Genomic DNA, 16006 nt, shown 5'->3' with positions numbered 1-16006 from the left:
ACTTAATTAGAGTTCAGAATTCGTGTTCTCTATCAGCCTCTCGTGTGTTAGTGCAGATCCACTAGGTACTTATCTTTGGTATAGTAGGTATCTGAGATGCTGCTGATGTTAACCCACAGGGACCTGGTCTCGCTCAGAATTTTCATCACTTAGAATAGGTTGTCTCTTTGCCAGAGAGGCAGGGTTCAGAAGCTCCTGATGGCTGTCTATCTGAGGATAGGTCCTGCTGGACCTAGGCTTCCTAAGTAATGTATGTCTTGTTTCCACATAGGTCCCTGTGTTCCTGCTTTTCTTGGACTGTGTCTGGCAGCTGGTGCAGCAGTATCCCCCCGCATTTGAATTCACAGAGACATACCTGACTGTTCTGTCAGATAGCCTGTATATACCTATATTTAGCACCTTCTTCTTCAATTCACCTCATCAAAAAGATACTAACATGGTAAGAGTCTCTCTTAAAGACCTCTGTGCCAAAGAAGTTGCATCTCACAGACTCCACGCATAACCGTGACTCTAAGTGACATGTATTCAAGGTATCCCAGCTATTCCTACCTAGGAAAGTATTTAATCAGTGTAGCACACTCTGGTTATGTATTGTTATTCCAGATGAAGCTTGAAACACGTTAAGTATCTAGCCCAAGAATATATATTGCAAGTATTAAGATAAAAGTAAATTTTGGGGTTTGGGGGTTAAGCCAGATTAAAAGTTATCCTTTTTAAAGGTAGACCAGATAATCCTCTCTTAATTACCTTAATGTCTAGAGTTACTCTAGGACAAGAATGGGGAATAATACCTGGGGAACAAGGTAGCTGGGCTTTGGCTTTGCACCTGAGAGCCCTACTCAGCCTGCACTCCAGGTATCTGTTCATCTCTGTGCCTTCATCTAGCCCTCTCCTGCTTTATGACCAACTTTGAGTTGGTAGATTACCAAGTCCCAAGAGGAAGCAGGAACAGTGGAAGCTGGCATCTTAGACAGCCCTGGGTTCAGTGACAGCCATACTCTCAGGCAAGTCACTTGTGTTTTCTTAGCTTCAGTTTCCTCACATGTCAAATATGGGACAGTAGGCATTAACTCACAAGGTTATTGTGAAAGAACCCAGTCTTAGAGCTGATACAAACCACCAGAAATACGGGCCTTCCACCATCCTCCCTGCTAAGGGCATCTACCTTGAGAAACACAGTGCCTACACAGGCATTCATTCTCAGTCCCAACAGAGCATTCTTCCGAAGCCTGTTTCTGAGAATGTGTGTTTGCGTTCCAGCCATCCCTGGAAGCTGTACTGACCTATGCTTGTTTTGGCAGGGCAGGGAAAGCCTGGATGCACAAAGCAAGCCTTTGACTCTGCTCACCGTGTGGGATTGGTCAGTACAGTTTGAACCCAAAGCACAGACACTGCTCAGAAACCCTCTCTATGTGGAAAAGCCCAAACTGGACAAAAGCCAGCGGAAAGGATCACGTTTCAAAGTAAGATGTGCTGTCTTAACCCCACCCACCCCCATCCCTACCTCCATTCCAGATATGTGAGGACCAAGGCTACTGTATGGCTCTCTCTGTTGGTGTGTTGCCTCTTCATATGGCATGCAGTTGGGGTCTGCGGTGCCCCGTACTTCAGCCAGTCCTCCTTTGCTTTAATGAGACCGGTCACCGAGGCTGCTGTGATCACAGTTGACCTTCCAGAAGATTCAGGTTTGATTCCCAGCACCCATATGGAGGTTTCACAACTGACTATATGCCCCATTCCAGAGGATCTGATGCCCTTTTTTCTGGGCTCTGTGGACACCAGACACACATATGGTACACAGACATATATTAGATAAAACATACATGAATATAAAATATAATGGTAAAGTTTTTATTAAAAACAAAGAAGTCTTGCTATAACTAACTAGAAATGTGTGGTAAACCCTTCCTAATCAATGCTCCCTTTGTCTACCACATACACTGAGACAGGGCAAGAGGTGCAATTCCATGCATTCTGTCACCTAGCGTGGGTTTCTGTCAGATTCCTCAGGCTCTCAGAGCTCGTAGTGATGGCCGCTCTACCTGTGCATGTCATTAGCTTTCCCATCACTGTCCTGCCTATCCTGCCTGATTCTCAGGGCCTCTAGGAGCCTCACCAGTTCAGGTGTGGGACGAGGTTGTAGTGTAAGGAAGGCGGGATGCAGGTGAGCCATGGCCAGCACTCAGATTCAGTGTCAGCTGCTGGGCACTGTACCTGCCATGTCACCTTTTCTGCTGGTAGAGCAAGATTGCTTGCTGTGTCTCAACCAGAGATGAGCTTTTCTGCGGTGTGCTATGCCCCCTGGTGGCAGCCTGCTTGTCCTCTGGAGAGCTGGACTAGAGTCACAGAGCTAGCTGACTGGTACCTGTGGGGCAAGGAGCAGCTGGGACGGCTAAGCACCCCTTACCTGATGTCCTCACTGTCTCCTCTGATAGACAGTGGCAGACGATGTCGGCTCTAGGAGTGGTCGGGAGGGAAGATTCGAGCCAGAGGGCAGGAGGACTGCAGGCTGTGTAAATGAGGCAGGGTGGGGGTGAGCAGCATTGCAGGGGCTGACATGAAACTGGCTGTGTAATCCAAGCTAGCTAAGCTCCTGGCTGATTCTGGTCTCAGCCTCCCAAGCATGGAGTTACATCAGCCACTGCTTAGAGCTCTCCTCCTTTGAGTGAATACCTTGAGAACAGAAGAATTGGCAGAAAATACCAGCTCCTACATTTGTACCTTTTCTTTTGAGCATCAGTGAATCCCCACAACCTCTGACCTACCTTCATAACCCTCTCACGGTGTACCCAGAGTGTAACACCTAGCTTTGTTGCTGAGAAAGCTAACAAGCAGGAACAAAACTTAAATGCTCTCACGTTTCCTGCTCTGCGCAGCAGCCTGTCAAACAAGAATATCTGGCCAAGTGAGCCCATTCCTCTGCCACTGCCTCTGCCCCTATCGCCTGTTGCCCTTGTTCCAGAGAGACATGACTTCAGCTAGAACTCCACTGAGTGCCCGATAAGCTAAAAGGGTATTTTGTCCATGGGATAATATCTTCAGTACTGATGCCTTGAAGATGTGCAGAACATTCTGTAGTTAAGAGTTCTCAAAAATAAAATAAAATCAGTGCCCGGAGTGGTGCACACCTGTAGTGTCAGTGACTGGAAGGCAGAAGCAGAAGGATCCCAGTGTTCCTGACCAGACTGGTCTACACAGTGGATTCCAGGCTGACCAAGGCTGTGTACCAGAACCATGTCTCAAAAGGCCCCCAAGGCTGGCCTAAATCATTAACTTGTGTTAAACTGGTTCCTGCAAAGTACTCTGTGTCCGTTGGTACCCTTCTTATCAGAAGGACCAGTTTGTCCCGGTATGCCTTTGTGTGCAGCCCCACAGAGGTCGGGTTTCTCTCAGTGGGTGATGGTGTATCTCACACAGATCACTCACTGCCACCATAACAGGAAGTGCCTCCTATGTGCTACAGCATGTCTCTTGACACCGCTCATAACATAACATAATGGTGATGCTCATTATTGTTATTATCCTTCCATTATTATTATTGCCATTATTATTATTTTAAGTAAAATGACTGTACCTTGCCTCCTAACCAGATACTCTCTTGTGTTTTCTTTCAAAGCATCAACGACAACTTTCTTTGCCACTTACCCAGTCTAAGTCATCTCCCAAAAGAGGATTTTTCAGGGAAGAAACAGATCATTTAATCAAAAACCTTCTAGGCAAGAGAATTAGTAAACTCATTAACTCTTCCGATGACCTCCAGGACAACTCCCGAGAGTTCTATGACAGCTGGCACAGCAAGCCCACAGACTACCACGGCTTGTTACTGCCTCGCATCGAGGGGCCGGAGATCAAGGTGTGGGCTCAGCGCTATTTACGCTGGATCCCAGAAGCCCAAATCCTGGGTGGTGGCAGAGTGGCCACGATGGGCAAACTCTTGGAGATGATGGAGGAAGTGCAGAGCTTACAGGAGAGGATAGAGGCAAGGCACCACAGTCAGGAGGCCGCCCACGCACAGGCGCCTGGCCTGCTCAGGAACTCTGCCCGCCTGTCCTCCTTGTTCCCCTTTGCTCTGCTCCAGCGACACTCGGCCAAGCCTGTCTTACCCACCAGTGGCTGGAAAGCTTTAGGAAGTGAAGATGAGCTGGCCAAACGAGAAGATGAGTTTGTGGACCTAGGGGACGTGTGACCTGTCTCCTCAGGGACTGTGAAAGAGGCACACTGTATGGTGGGACAAGCCTGGTGCTGTGAAAGAGAGAGCAGAGGCTCTCGGGAAGAGCTGGTTCTCCTTTCTCCACAGTTCTGGAAGACAGCACAATGAAAGCCATGCCTCCGGTATGCACAGGAGGGAGTTCCTACTTGACCTGTCATAGGATTGGGGTCGTTTCCTGAGGTCTGTATTATATGTACACACAATGGCTCCTGGCCAGGCTGCAGTGAGAGCTTCCTCCTGTTTCTTCTGTGCCAAGATAATTATGTAGCCACTGCGAATAAGAGCAAGGGTAGCTCTCTGTGGGTCTGTAACTGGAGAGACAGAGGTATTAAGAGATGTGCTTTGACTTAAACCATAGCATATTCCTTGACTTTAACCATAGCATATTACACACACACACACACACACACACACACACACACACACACCACACACACATACACACAGCACATAGAAAAGTTGGACAGTTCTGCTGGTGTCATCTGTCCTAATGTTGAGTCCCTCCTTCCTGTAACAAGGCACAGGGTTGGGCAGGGCAGCCACCTTCCCTTTTCCTTTGCTGTCATTCCCACCTTTCCTGTCCCGTGCATTCTGTGAGTCCGCCTCGGTGCATATCGTCCCAGGGTCCTGCTGCTGTGACCTGTTGAGTAAGCTGAGGGCAGTCCTCTGTCTTCCACAGGGGGCCTTATTCCTTGGAGCCCTCAATTTGGACCATACACACTTGGCCCCTCAGCCAGTCCCTTGCCTTCCCCATTACCCTCACAGATGCTGGGGCACGCAAGTCAATTCGAATGTGGCTTTCACAGGAAAGCAGTCGTGTCAGAGCAATTATCACGGGATGCCTCAGTGATTTAAAAAGCCATAGAAAACACTCAGCTCTGCCTAGTCACCTCGGATCTGCTGTTTTAAAGAGATATATTTTTTTAATGTTTAAAAGCATACGTTGTAAGGCTCGATCCTGTCATTCTCAACAGAGCCCTGTCAGTCCCACAGACGGCGTGGAGAGTGGGAGTGGGGGAGGGACCTCATTGAGACTGCCTCAAGTGTTCGCCTTTTATCTATATTTCTGGTCAGGAGAGGTCCTGTTGAGGACATCTCTGTTGCTCATGGGCAATAAGGCATTTTGAAACTTCAGAGTCCTTTCTGATTGCACTGAATCATCTTTCATACATAATGATCATTTTTTCTCATCTCCCTCCATAGTAACGCACAATCCGGGTTAGTGTGTTGACACGGTGTGTTAAGCGGGGATCAGCATTCGTGCTTCTGGGGCCAAATGCTCTCAGTCTCGGTTGCCTTAAGAGTCTTTCAGGCCAGGTCCGTGCTAGGCTTGCACTAGGAATTTAGGACACACCAGCTCCTTAGCTCCCTTCACTTGCATTCCTCGGGCTCCCCGAACTGGCACTGACCGATGCGTCCTCAGCCTCTGCTTCCCAAGTCCTCAGCGGAGAGAACTATTTTTGTTACCATATTCTAACGTGAATATTTATATGGGAGCCTCTACAGTCTTAGTGATTTTCTTTCCAAAAAATGCCTCTTGTGATGTTTTATACTTCACAAAGTATGGTTTAAAGGCACAAGGTCATGACCCTTGTTATAGCAGTTGAATGTGCATTGAAATATTTTTCTATGTATTTTTAAAAATCACAATAGGAAAAGTAAACAAGCTGTTGCAGCCTGTGCAGTTATGACAACTTATGTATTTATATTTGAAGCCAGATTTCTATAACTTGTATTTGTGTACAGAACTTCCCATGGGTTTATATATTGTGTATTTTTATTCAAGATTGAGATGTGGACTATGCTTAACATTAAAGATAAAAGAAGACAATTTGTTGAAAACACACTGTGCAAGTTTGGAAGTGTCTGTTAATAATTTACTGTATATATACTTGCATTTGTTTATACCTCCAAGTTTTTACACTGAAGATAAACTAGCTTTAATTAAATTTTTAAAATGTAAGGGGATAAGCTGTTAGACTGAGTCAGTTTAAATGTGCAGTTTATTTTCTGGGTGTTGATGAAAGTTTATACATGTCCCACTGCATTGTAGCTGACTGCAGAGATTAAAGCACAACTTGGAAGCAGTGCCATGACTGATGTGCGTGGTCTGACTCCTGGTTTACCCTTCTCATTCATTCAGGACATGATAAATGTGTCCTGGGTTCTGGCAGGCCCTACAGCAGACAGAGCCCTGGGAAGCTCAAGGCTGTACTTTCCTGGAGCCCCATACTTCTACCCTTTTCTCTCCTCCGTGGATATGTATGTGTATGTACATGTATGAACACTCATGTGCTAATAAGCAACAAACAAATACTTAAAATTCCAAATGATAATAAAATGCTGAAGAGGGTTGAAGAGATGGCTCAGCAGGTAGAGACGCTTGCCACCAAGCCTTAGGACCCTAGTTCAATCCCCAGGATCCAATAGAAAGAACTGACCCCTGTAGGTTGTCTTGTGACCTCCACATATACCCTCTTGTCTGTGGTCCCCAGACAAAATAAATAAATGTGATTTCTAGTGATCTGAAGAAAAGGTAAATGGGGTTTAGGAGCCCTGCAGGGTGAGTGAAAGAAAGGGCTTTTGTGTCCTTGGAAGCAGCTGGTGCAGCGTCTTTGCTCTGTGGGGGTCTATGATGTCTCAATTTTATTTCTTGCTGGAAGGGGTCTGAGTACATAAAGCTGAGGAACAGGCTTTGGTTTTCCTTCCAGATGTGAAAGGTGAGCTTGTCCTGATCAGATAACCTAGGAGAATCGAGTTTTATGTGGTTCATTTTGTTTAACACTGAGTTGGAGCCTGTTGCTTGTTTTGTTGTAAGTTCTGTCTCTTTGACCTATCCCACCTCCAGATCCGGCTTCCTGTACCTTTGCTGGTCCACACCTAGAACACCCTTCCCAGTCTGGCTTACCTCCTCTCCTGTGTCCCGAAAGCCAGCCTTGCTTGAGATCTCCTGGAATCTAATAGGCTCTTGTTGCCACTCTGACTTATTTTGTAGAGACTGACTGACTTTTATATGCATGACTGTTTGCCTACATGTGTGTTGTGTATGTGTACCACAAGTGTGTCTGTTACCTGCAGAAGTCAAAAAGAGGCCATCAGATCCCCCTGAATACGAGTGACAGGTTGTTGTAAAACCGCCATGTGGGTGCTAGGAACTAAACCCAGATCCTCTTTGAGAGTAGCAAGTGTCCTTAACCACTAAGCAATCTCTGTAGCAACTCTCCCTCAGCCCCCTTCCCAGACTTCTTTCTTATATATTTGTGTTATTTTCTTAACTGGTTAAGACCCTGGAGAATCACAGCTTTCTTATTTCTCCATCTCTCAGTCTTGTGCAACCTGTGGTCTCTGAGTTTTGTTCCTTTCTTGGTTTTGGCCAAGTGTGTGGAAAACACTTAATGAAGGGATAAAATGGAGCATTTCCTGTCGAGAAAGAAAGAGAATAGGAAATGGTTCCTGTTGAGAACTAGCCCTGTGCTTCATGTCTCCTGTCCATTTATGGGACAGACTATAGAAACAACCTGCCCAAAGCCCATTTTCTGAGCTCCTCTAGTCATAGCGTGACTGTTGAGGGCTATGGTTACACCATTACTGCGGGTCATACTTACAATGCTATCCTTGGGGCAGGACGGGTTGGAGCCAAGCATCTGGAATCACATACACATACATAGAACTTCAGGGCTTGTGTGTGCCGTTTCCAGAGAGGTTTAACTGAGATAGGAGGACCCACCCTGAGTGTGGGCTGCAGTAGTCAATGAGCCGGTGGCACCTAGGTCAAATAAAAAGAGAAAGCCAGCTAAGCACCAGCCATCCCTGCTTTCTGACTGTTCACACCTGTCCAGCCACCTGATGTGGTTGCTGCCATTGATGGACTTGTACACTCAAACTGTGAGCCAAGATAAGCCTCCCCTCACCCCCAGCCCCACTTATGATTGGGTAGGGAGGTATTTTGTATTAGCATCAAAGACACTGATTAATAAGTCTATCAAGAATCTCCCAACACCCCCTGCTAAAGTTCATACACTACCCTGGAAAAGACTAGGATAGGAAAAGGAGAAGGGTCCTGCTTGGCTGGATTCCCATTTACCAGAGATGTATCCTAGTGTTTATGGGTGAGATTTGAGAGCCTGAATGGCCAGAGTAATGCAGTTGGTGTTTTGCATGTCATTTACATGTCATTTAAATATTCAAGAGGAAAGTATCTTGTTCAATTGGTGGTTTAATGCTTTAACAACAGACATTAGTAACCTACTTTGCGGTTTAGATCATAGTCTTGTCTTCAGTAATTAAAGGGTATGAAGTGTATCGTCATGGAAATTATGAGCCTTTTGGCCACTTACAAAACAACTTTACAGTCTTATAAAACAAAAAGCTGTTGCCTTTGAATCCTAAATGAAGGTATATTCAAAAAACAAAGCAAAACAAAAACAAAAAAAACCCTCTTCACAGCCGGGAGATGGCAGCACACAACTTTGATCCCACCCACCACTTAAGAGGCAGAGGAAGGCAGATCTCTTGAGAGTTTGAGGCCAGCCTGGTCTATGGAGTTCCAGGATAGCCAAAGCTACACAGAGAAAAAAACACACACATACACACACACCCCCCAAAACCCGTCCCTTCACATTAGTTTGGGCCTGGTGAGTGCAGTGCTCACTGAACCCCAGAACAAAGGGCCCAGGGCACAGTGCCTTTCCTGGGTAGGGGAAGAATGTAGGCATGCCACAGTTTATCCCTGAGGAGCCTCATAGGTACTACAGTTGTTTCAACAAGAGGAACAACAAGCCTGTGCCCAAACTGATCTAGTTTGTAGTAGAATCTGCTGAGTTTTCCAGGGATTCAGGTGAAGACAGGGCTGGATAAGAAGGGACTCAGTAATGTTCTGAAGTAGCAGTGACTTATGCAGAGTGTGTGCCTTTAATCCCAGCACTTGGATGGCAGAGGCAGGTGGATCTCCGAGTTCTAGGCCAGCCAGCCTGGTTACACAGTTCCAGGGCAGCCAGGGCTACACAGAGAACCCCCCCCCCACACACACACACACACACTAGGGTTAGGGGGTCGGGGGAGTGGTCAGGTGTTTCATTGTACTTAAATTTACATCAAAACAACAGAACAAAGAGGCTTGAGATGTAACTCTGGTAGAATACCTCGGCTAGCTCATGCAGGACTCTGGATTCAAGCTCCGACAAGTGAAAAGAAAGAAAAGATAAGATGGGAAAAAGTAACAAAGTAGCCACTTGTCTGTCTGATGATTCTGAGTGTATGTCCGGAGTTACTTTGTGACAGCTGGAAAACTAAACTGGGCTAAAGGACACCAGCTGGATGCTTGATAAAACAAGAGATCTAGAAGTAGCAATTGGGCGGTATATGTGTTCACAGTACTTTACGTCTCTGTGTTAGTTTATAGGCATTTCCTTTGTTTCTTTTGAGACAGGGTCTCACTATGAAGCCCTCACAGACCTGGAATTCACTAGATAGACCAGGCTGGCCCCAAACTTACAGAGATCTCCCTACCTCTGCCTCTCAAGTGCTGGGATTAAAGGCATGTTCCACCAGGCCTGGCTATAGGTTTTGTATTTGGAAGTTTCTAATTTAGGAACAAGTTTAAGTCCTTTGAGAAATAATTGGAGACAAAGGAGGGGAAACATAGACTATAGTAGTATATTGTTCATTTAAGGAAGAAGAGATGCCCAGCCTTATCAAGCTACCTGGCCCCAGAAGGAATTCAGAAAAGAGGAAAGCGGCCATGTGGTCATTTGGAAGTTGAGAAACAAACTAGAATGTTTATTCCTTCCCCCAGCCCTTTTCCTCTATTCTCTTGCTCTCTCTGCATTGTCTTCTGCTGTTCTCAACATTTTCCACCTCTGCTTCCCTCTTGTCATGTCCCCATATACTTTCAGCGATTGGTCTTAAAGTAGTCATATTTTTTTGGCTTGAATTTGTGTGTGTGTGTGTGGATATATCCATTAAAACTCTGAATTGCTGTTATTTAAGGTAGAAAGCATCGTATATGTGTGTCAAGGTTGACATGAAGGATGCTGTTTGGTCTCAAGCCTCATGGGCAGAAGAGCCTTTTCTTAAAATGTTCCTGTCTCTCATCTGCCCAGTCTCCAACAGAAATAATTTTCAATATAACAGTCAGATTTCTGGTGAAAAGAGTTCTCAGCTGGCTCTGTTTGAGGGCCCAGCTACATGGAGGAATCTGTTCCCAATGAAGGTTTCTGCACATCTTTGATTTCATAAACAGACTTTGAGAACTATCTTTTCATATCACCAAGTCATCCTTTGTTTTCTATTCTTTTTTTAAAAAAGATTTGTTTATTTTATGTATATGAGTATACTGTCACTCCCTTCAGACATACCAGAAGAGGGCACCAAATCTCATTACAGATGGCTGTGAGCCACCATGTGGTTGCTGGGAATTGAATTCAGGACCTCTGGAAGATCAGTCAGTGCTCTTAACCGCTGAGCCATCTCTCCAGCTCTTTTAAAATTTTTTAATTTTGAATTTTTTATGTACATTGGTGTTTTGCCTGCATATATGTCTGTGTGAGGACATATCTTGGAGTTACACACAGTTATGAGCTGTCATGTAAGTCCTGGAAACTGAACCCAGATCCTCTGGAAGAGCAGTCAGTGCCCCCTGAACCATCTCTCCAGCTCCCAGATTCTCATCTTTTGTAGCAGTTCGTGTATTTCTCCAAGTTGATGCTGGTATTGGCCTCATGAGAGACAACAAAATACAGTTGATAAGAACCTGGGCTCCCAGAAGCCCAGTCCCTGAGTCCCACCCCCTGTTTTGTAACTTACAAAGCTTCACCTAACCTTGCTCTCAGTTTCCTCGGATGTGAATGTTCATCATTTGTGGAACTCTCCTCTGGGAAACTCTAGAGGATTAAAAGTAAGTTCATGTAAAGTATCTATTAGGAGGTAAATGCTTAATAAATTTAGCTGTTATTATAGAGTATATTCATGAAAATTTCTATTCCAGGGTATTCTGGGCAGGAAGTTCCAAAGGCATCTATAAAGTACAAGCACTTCAGGTGTTGTCAAAAATCTACCCCAGGACAGGGGGGATTGGGGCCTAGAGAGGTATTCAGTGGTTTAGAGTATTTACTGCTCTTTTAGAGGACCAGGGTTCAATTCCTAGCACCCATATGGTGGTTCACAACCCTCTGTAATTTCAGCTCCGGGGGATTCAATGCCTCTGGCTTTTAAGGACACCTACACTCCTGTGCTTGTACCCACATGCAGACACACACAACTATACCATACCCCACAGCCCCAAAAAGCAACACACTAGACAGAAAGCCATCAAAGAAACCTCTTAAAAAGTACAAGGCTGCTAAAGTGTAGCTTTCCACAACTGATGGCTTCTGGTAGGGGTGAGAGTGAGGAAGGACTCAGATTTCTTTAAAGGGAAAGCCACTGAGAGTTTGACCATGCTCCAGTAAGTATATAGGCTGTACAAATTGGACTTTGTTGTTTTGTTGGGTTTTTTTCTTTTGTGTGTGTGCTTGAGGGGGTGGGGGGAGGGGATAAGTTACTAGGATCCAGGAGTGTAATTGAGTTGCATTAAGTGAAATTCCCAAATAAAAGTATTATATTAAAAATGTGTGTGTGTGTGTGTGTGTGTGTGTGTGTGTGTGTGTGTACGTGTACATAACTAACAATATAGAAAATAAAATTTAAAAAATTCAATCTGGAGGGTTTAGCATAATATGTTAGAAGTATTTCAAAGGTAAGATAAGTACATAGGGCCGACTGTCCATTGCAGTGGCTCAGGAGCGAAGCTTTCACAGAAGGTGTTGTGCTGAGACCCGGGGACAGAGTGGACCCTCACCGAACTGGGATCATGACTACATCACATTGTTGATGATTGTATATTTGGAATCCTTAGTCTAGGGCTGACTTTCGCTGCAGAGTGCCAGCTGCTAAGGAGCTCTCTGCTCACCTGTACCCTCCACAAGCTGTTGATATTTGCCAGAAGAATGACATGAGAGCCAAATGACCTGTCACACCGTGTCAGCCGAACTTGGTCACCGTGACACAGTACCTCACATGAACAACTGAAAGGAGGAAAGGTGGATTCGGCTCATGGTTTCAGGCCATGATCACTTATCTCCGTGTTTATGGGCATCTGGTGAGGCAGTCATTCATCACGACAGCAGCAGTGTGTGGCTGCCATGTGACACTTTTCCTGGGGAGACTGGAATGGCAGAGTCACTCTCAGACTAATTCCAGCAAGAATTCTTTCGGTGCACTCAGAGATTGCAAATGAGAAACTCTATTGAATTAGGTGACCACCTAGCCAAGCTAACGCTCTGGGGAAGACTAGGCCCTGAGGTACCAATCTGTATAACATACACAAGTCTCAGCCAGGGTTACTTTAGCAGAAGTGGCTCTGTGGAAGTGGGGTGGATTTGCTACGGAAAGTTTCTGCACAGCATCTGTCTTTTAAGATGGTTCTGTAAATAATTGTTTTCCCAAGGGCTGGAATAAGCAGAAATACAGAAGCAGGGCTTAGCATTTCTTGTTCTTGACTATGGTAGAAGAAGTAGTAAGTATGTTTTCAAAATGTAAAACAGCATTTTGATTGTGTTGTGAATATATATTTCAAAGGGAGTAAATGTGTAACATATAATTTCCCCCTTATCAAGACTACTGAAAGACCGAAGTAGCAATACCATCAAAGTTTAACTTGGTGAACCGATGAGTTTATTGGGGTCAGTCTGGAGTATGGGGAGGCATTACAGAAACAGGGACAACTCAAAAGCTGCAGAAGCCAATCCAGCATGACCAGTCTGGAGCTCACTGTATTATTTGCAGGAAACTCAAGAGGTATGAGTCTTCAGTTTTCTTTAAGGGGCTGGCCACTGGGAGTTTGACCATATTCCAGTGAATATATGGATTTGGTGGGTTTTGCTTGTTTTTGGTGTATTGTGGGAGAGGGGCACATAAGGATGGGAAGAATGGGAAGCAAACATTATCAGAGAATGTTATACAAAATACTCAAATAATTAATAAAAGTATTATGTTGGGAAAAGTTATTTTCCCTCAGAGGGGGGGGAGGAGGGAGGGAGGGAGGGGGAGAGAGAGAGAGAGAGAGAGAGAGAGAGAGAGAGAGAGAGAGAGAGAGGAGGAGGAGGAGGGGAGGGGAGGGGCGGGGAGGGGAGGGGAGGAGAGGAGAGGAGAGGAGAGGAGAGGAGAGGAGAGGAGAGGAGAGGAGAAGAGAAGAGAGTCTAAGAGGAGGGGAGGGGAGGGGAGGGGAGGGGAGGAGAGGAGAGGAGAGGGGAGAAAAGAGAAGAGAAGAGAAGAGAAGAGAAGAGAAGAGAAGAGAAGAGAAGAGAAGAGAAGAGGAGTCTAAGAGTCTTCCGGTCAGCTTCATAATTCTTACTGCTTATCTAACCTTAGGGATGGAGGGGCTTTGTATATTAGTCAATTTCAGGAACTTCCTGAGTTGTTTTTCCTGAGTCTTAAGAAACATTTCTTTACAGTTGGTTCTCAACCTTCCTAATGCTGTGACCCTTTAATCGTATGGTTGTGGTGACCCACAACCATAAAATTATTTTGGTGCTAACTCAGAAGTGTAATTTTGCCACTGTTATGAATCATAATGTAAATATTTTTGGAGATAGAGGTTTGCTAAAGGGTTCACATGCCACAGACTGAGAACCACTACTTTAGACCTTTATGAGTTTAAGGAGATTCCTTCCTCCAGGGTGGAATGTTTCAACTCAGAAGAAACTGCTACACAAAAGTGGGGACTGGCTGTTCACCTATGGTCAGGGAGGGTTAAGAGGAGAGGGAGGGAGCCAGAAGGAGGATATGAGTGTCTGCACTCTTGGCCTTTCTGTTTCCCCCCTTGAATTCTACCTGGACCCTTGCCTATGAGATGGCATAAATTTTAAGGTTTTCTCCCCTTAGTAAATCATGTTTGGAAACAGCCCCTAAACACATCTAGAAGTGTGTCTGACTCACAGGCACTTTTCAGTCTAGTCAAGTTGCCCATCAAGGTTAACCATTGCCCTAACTTAGGTCAATTTGTGACATGCTATAAAATGCACAAGGAGTACAGTCATGATTACAGTTACTAGACATTCTGTCATAGTTGTGGCTGCAGGGATCCTTTCATTCCACGGGGTCTGTCCTGGCTAGTTTTATGTCAACTTGACACAAATTAGAGTTATCTAAGAGGAGGGCACCTCGGTTGAGAAAAATGCTTCTGTAAGATTAGGCTAGAGGCAAGCCTGCAGGGCATTTTCTTAATGATTGATGGGGAAGGCCCAGCCCATTGTGGATGGTTCCATCTCTGGGCTGGTGGTTCTGGATTCTATAAGAAAGCAAGCTGAGCAAGCCATGAGGAGCAAGTCAGTAATTAGCACCCCTCCATGATCTCTAGGTCCTGTCCTGTTTGAGTTCCTGCCCTGACTTCCTTCAGTGATCAACAGTGCTGTGGAAGTGTCAGCAGAATAAACCCTTTCCTCCCCAGCTTGCTTTTGGTCATGATGTGTCATCACAATGATGTAACAGTAACTAAGACAGACTTGCATCAGAGTCCTAGTCTGTGGCTGTCTCGCTGCCCTGGATGTTGTCTAGGAGCTTCGTTTAAGATCTGTATGTTTTAGTTGGTCCCGTCCGAAGCTGACTCTGATACAGGAATTTCGGTGCAAGTAGTGTCTTTATGTAGCAGTCCTGAGGAACACTGAAAGAACAGAGAGCCAAGATGGCAAAGAGAGAACGGACAATAAAAAGTACACAAGTGGCTCTGGAGAGATGCTCCGAGGTTGAGAGCGCTGACTGCGCTTCCAGAGGCCCGAGTTCAACTCCTAGCAACAATATGGTGGCTCCCGACCATCTATAATGAAACCTTGGACCTTCTTCTGACATGGAGACATATATGCAGGCAGAACAGTATGTACAAAATAAATAAATCTTAAAAATATTGCTGCTTTTGCAGGAGACCTGGCTTTAGATCCCAGCATGGTAGCTGACAACAATCTATAGCTCCAGTTTCAGGAGACCTGATCTCTTCTGGCCTCTGTGGGTATTACATGCATGTAAACACATGCATAAAATAAAAATGAATTAAAGCCAAGGGTGGTGGTGCATGCCCTTAATGCCAGCACTTGGAAGGCAGAGGCAGAAGGATCAGAAGTTTAAGGTTATCTTCAGATACATAGTAAATATGAGGCCAGCATGAGATACATAAGATCTTGTTTCAGAACAAATACACAGTGCATGTGTCTGTGGGTACGTGGGGGGCTGGGCTAAAAAAACCCCTGGTACACTCTCTGAGCATCTGTGTGGCATGTGCTCAGAACTAACTGACCAGATGAAGATGACACACCAGCTCTTTTCCTGAGGGCTTCTTGTTCTTGGGAATCTGCTGGTGTGTGTAAATAGCATCAGAGATGTAAGCAAGAAACCATTTGCTACAGTCAGAAGGGCCCCTTGGAAGATGGGCATAATTCCCTCTATGATTGTCTAGGGAGAGCAGGTTTGCCAAAGCTCCTAACCATGGCACCTAACTAGCTTAGTCTAACCTAGGTTAAGACACTAGTAAAACTCTCCTCCCAGGTGCCCAGGCCTCTGCAACATGAACAATTCCCAAATACTTAGTTATTCTTCCTAGTCTCAAGGAGTCCTGTGGATTGGGTATCTTATCTACTCTCAATGTTACAAAACAAGCATGTGTGTTGCTTTTTTTGTAAATGCCTTGGTTGGAATCGGTAGATTTATCAATGTTCAATGGAACTTAGGGGTGGCCTTGTCCCAACTGGAGAGTTTCTGCACCAGGCC

The 16006-nt window shown here is 45.3% G+C and overlaps 1 protein-coding gene across 3 annotated transcripts in view; it reads left to right on the top strand.

The window, feature by feature from the left end:
* The window catches only part of Mtmr12 (myotubularin related protein 12), a 69710-nt gene extending 63412 nt beyond the window's left edge, over nt 1-6298 (top strand). The window contains exons 14-16 of one of the 3 annotated variants that reach the window (XM_034523602.3): nt 272-439; nt 1302-1463; nt 3617-6298. In XM_034523602.3, coding sequence (XP_034379493.1) covers nt 272-439; nt 1302-1463; nt 3617-4186 — 900 coding nt within the window. In that variant the 3' untranslated portion in view covers nt 4187-6298. The remainder of the gene's footprint in view (nt 1-271; nt 440-1301; nt 1464-3616) is intronic. The other 2 variants (XM_034523603.2, XM_076916421.1) reach the window with 2 other exon arrangements.
* Nucleotides 6299-16006: the final 9708 nt, after the last annotated feature.

Source organism: Arvicanthis niloticus, chromosome 19 (assembly GCF_011762505.2).
Source record: "Arvicanthis niloticus isolate mArvNil1 chromosome 19, mArvNil1.pat.X, whole genome shotgun sequence".
In the NCBI taxonomy this organism is placed as follows: Eukaryota; Metazoa; Chordata; class Mammalia; order Rodentia; family Muridae; genus Arvicanthis; species Arvicanthis niloticus.
The sequence above is the reverse complement of the archived record's forward strand: the minus strand, read 5'-3'. Positions and strand labels throughout refer to the sequence as shown.